At 52.1% G+C, this 2,115-nt stretch overlaps 1 protein-coding gene across 1 annotated transcript; it reads right to left on the bottom strand.

Moving 5' to 3' along the window:
• Nucleotides 1-292: 292 nt before the first annotated feature.
• Nucleotides 293-1,235, bottom strand: LOC113979757 (olfactory receptor 151-like; the record flags this gene model as incomplete). The annotated part of the gene is made up of 1 exon (XM_027707053.1): nucleotides 293-1,235. A coding segment is annotated over one exon (943 nt), but the record flags the coding sequence as incomplete, so codon positions are not given.
• Nucleotides 1,236-2,115: the final 880 nt, after the last annotated feature.

Consider the following 2,115-nt stretch of genomic DNA (forward strand, 5'->3'; position numbering starts at 1 on the left):
AGCTCTGTCAGCCTTGGTGCTGTGCCCACTGCCCTGGGGAGCCTGTTCAGTGCCCAGCCACCCTCTGAGTGAAGAACCTTTTTTGAACATCCAACTTAAACCTCCCCTGACACAACTTCAGGCCATTGCCTTGGGTTCTGTCCCCGGTCACCTCAAGAGATCAGTAGCCACCCCTTCTCTTCCCCTCCCCAGGACGCTGTAACTGCAATGAGGACTCCCCTCAGTCTCCTCTACATGAGACATTCTCCTTACAGAGAAACGACCCAGGGAAACAATATAAGGTTGTCTTTCATCAGTACATTGTCCTCCTGATGAAGCTGCTGAGGGCGTTGTTCACCTCCCGGTTCCTCAGGCTGTAAACCATGGGGTTCACCAAGGGCACTACGATGGTGTAGAAGACAGATGCCACTTTCTTGCTCCTCAGCGCGTGGGCCGAGCTGGGCTGCATGTAATTAAAGGCGAGGGCCACGTAGCAGATGCCGAGGGCTGCCAGGTGGGCGGCGCAGGTGGAGCAGGCCTTGCGCCGTCCCGCCACAGGGCCCATCCTGCCCACGGCCAGCGCAGCGCAGGCGTAGGAGCCGAGGATGAGCAGGCTGGTGGCAACGATGTTGAACCCCGCCAGGACAAAGAGCAGAGCCTGGTTGGGGCGCGTGTCCGTGGTGGCGACGAGGAAGAGCGGTGGCCCGTCGCAGTAGAAGTGGTCGATGAGCAGCGGGCCGCAGAAGGACAGCCGGAGCGCCGCGCCAGTGTGGGCGGCGGCGCTCAGCAGCCCCACAAGGAAACAAGCGGCCACCAGCCTCGTGCAGAGCACGGGGGACATGATGAGCTGGTAGAGGAGGGGCTTGGAGACGGCCACGTAGCGGTCGTAGGCCATGGCTGCCAGCAGGTAAACCTCGGCCGTGCAGAACGCGGCGTAGAAGTAGAGCTGCGCGAGGCATCCGGCAAAGGAAATGGCTTTGGTGTCTGCTGGGAGGTCCAGCAGCATCCTGGGGCTGATGGTGGAGGAGTAGCAAACGTCCAGGAAGGCCAAGGCAGTGAGGAAAAAGTACATGGGGGTGTGGAGGCGGGGGCTGACCCTGATGAGGGCGATCAGGCCCAGGTTCCCCACTAATGTCAGCGTGTAGGTGCCCAGGAAGAGCCCGAAGAGGAGGAATTTCAGTTGTGGGTGTTGGGTGAGTCCTGCCAGGGTGAACTGGGGCACCTCCGTGCAGTTCCCATCAGCCACCCTTCCATTCCTGCAGAGACACCTGCAGGGTGAAACAATTCCTGATGCAATCTCCACTTCCTAAATATCAATGTAAAAAAGCTGGCACTGGCACGGAATTGAAATGGAAAAGAAAAAAATGGACGAACTGCTGACTTTTTTCTTGCTATGACAGAAATGCTTCTTCCATCTCTGGAAGAGGCATCAGCAGATCTTACAAGTTTTTTTTCCTTAAGTCCTTACATAAAGTAGTTTGTCCCAACCTCCCGTTTGACCCAATTCCCTTCCAGTTTCCAGCCCCATATCTGTGCAAGGACATTTTGGGACAGATTAAATGCTTCACAAATATCCTGCTCACAGTTGCAACCCTGTAACCTTACTCAAACTGATGAATTTTCCTGTATTTCAAACTCTTACTTCATTTCAAATACCTTAAGGCTACAGTTAATACAAGGTCTCACCACCAAATGAAAGTATTTAAAAACCCAGAGCCTCTTGTAATTAAGTAATAGAGAATGTATTCATTTCTTCAGATGTCTCTTCTCCTGCAGCTCCTGAGGTGAAATACACTCCAGGAATGTGTCTGCAGCCTGCCTTTTGTCAGTAAATATTCTCTTTTTGGGATCTGTGTTACTGGGAGAACAGTGATCAGGTATTGCCACTGGATTAGATATTTCCAACACTTGTAATTGAAACCTTCCCTCAGTTCCTCATCCTGTTGATATCCATTTGATTCCTCTACAGTCTTCACCCAGACTTGACACTGCAGACTCTTGCGCCATTGAATCTGCCTGAATTCCTGTGTAAAAGTGTCTCCAACAAGTATTGTCCTTTTTCTCCTCTTCATCTTTGCTGCATTTTTTATCACTGAATTCTGAATCAAATCCTTAATTTTCCTGCCTTACCTCAGA

Source organism: Neopelma chrysocephalum, unplaced genomic scaffold (assembly GCF_003984885.1).
Source record: "Neopelma chrysocephalum unplaced genomic scaffold, ASM398488v2 Primary Assembly neopelma1_88606, whole genome shotgun sequence".
Lineage (NCBI taxonomy): Eukaryota > Metazoa > Chordata > Aves > Passeriformes > Pipridae > Neopelma > Neopelma chrysocephalum.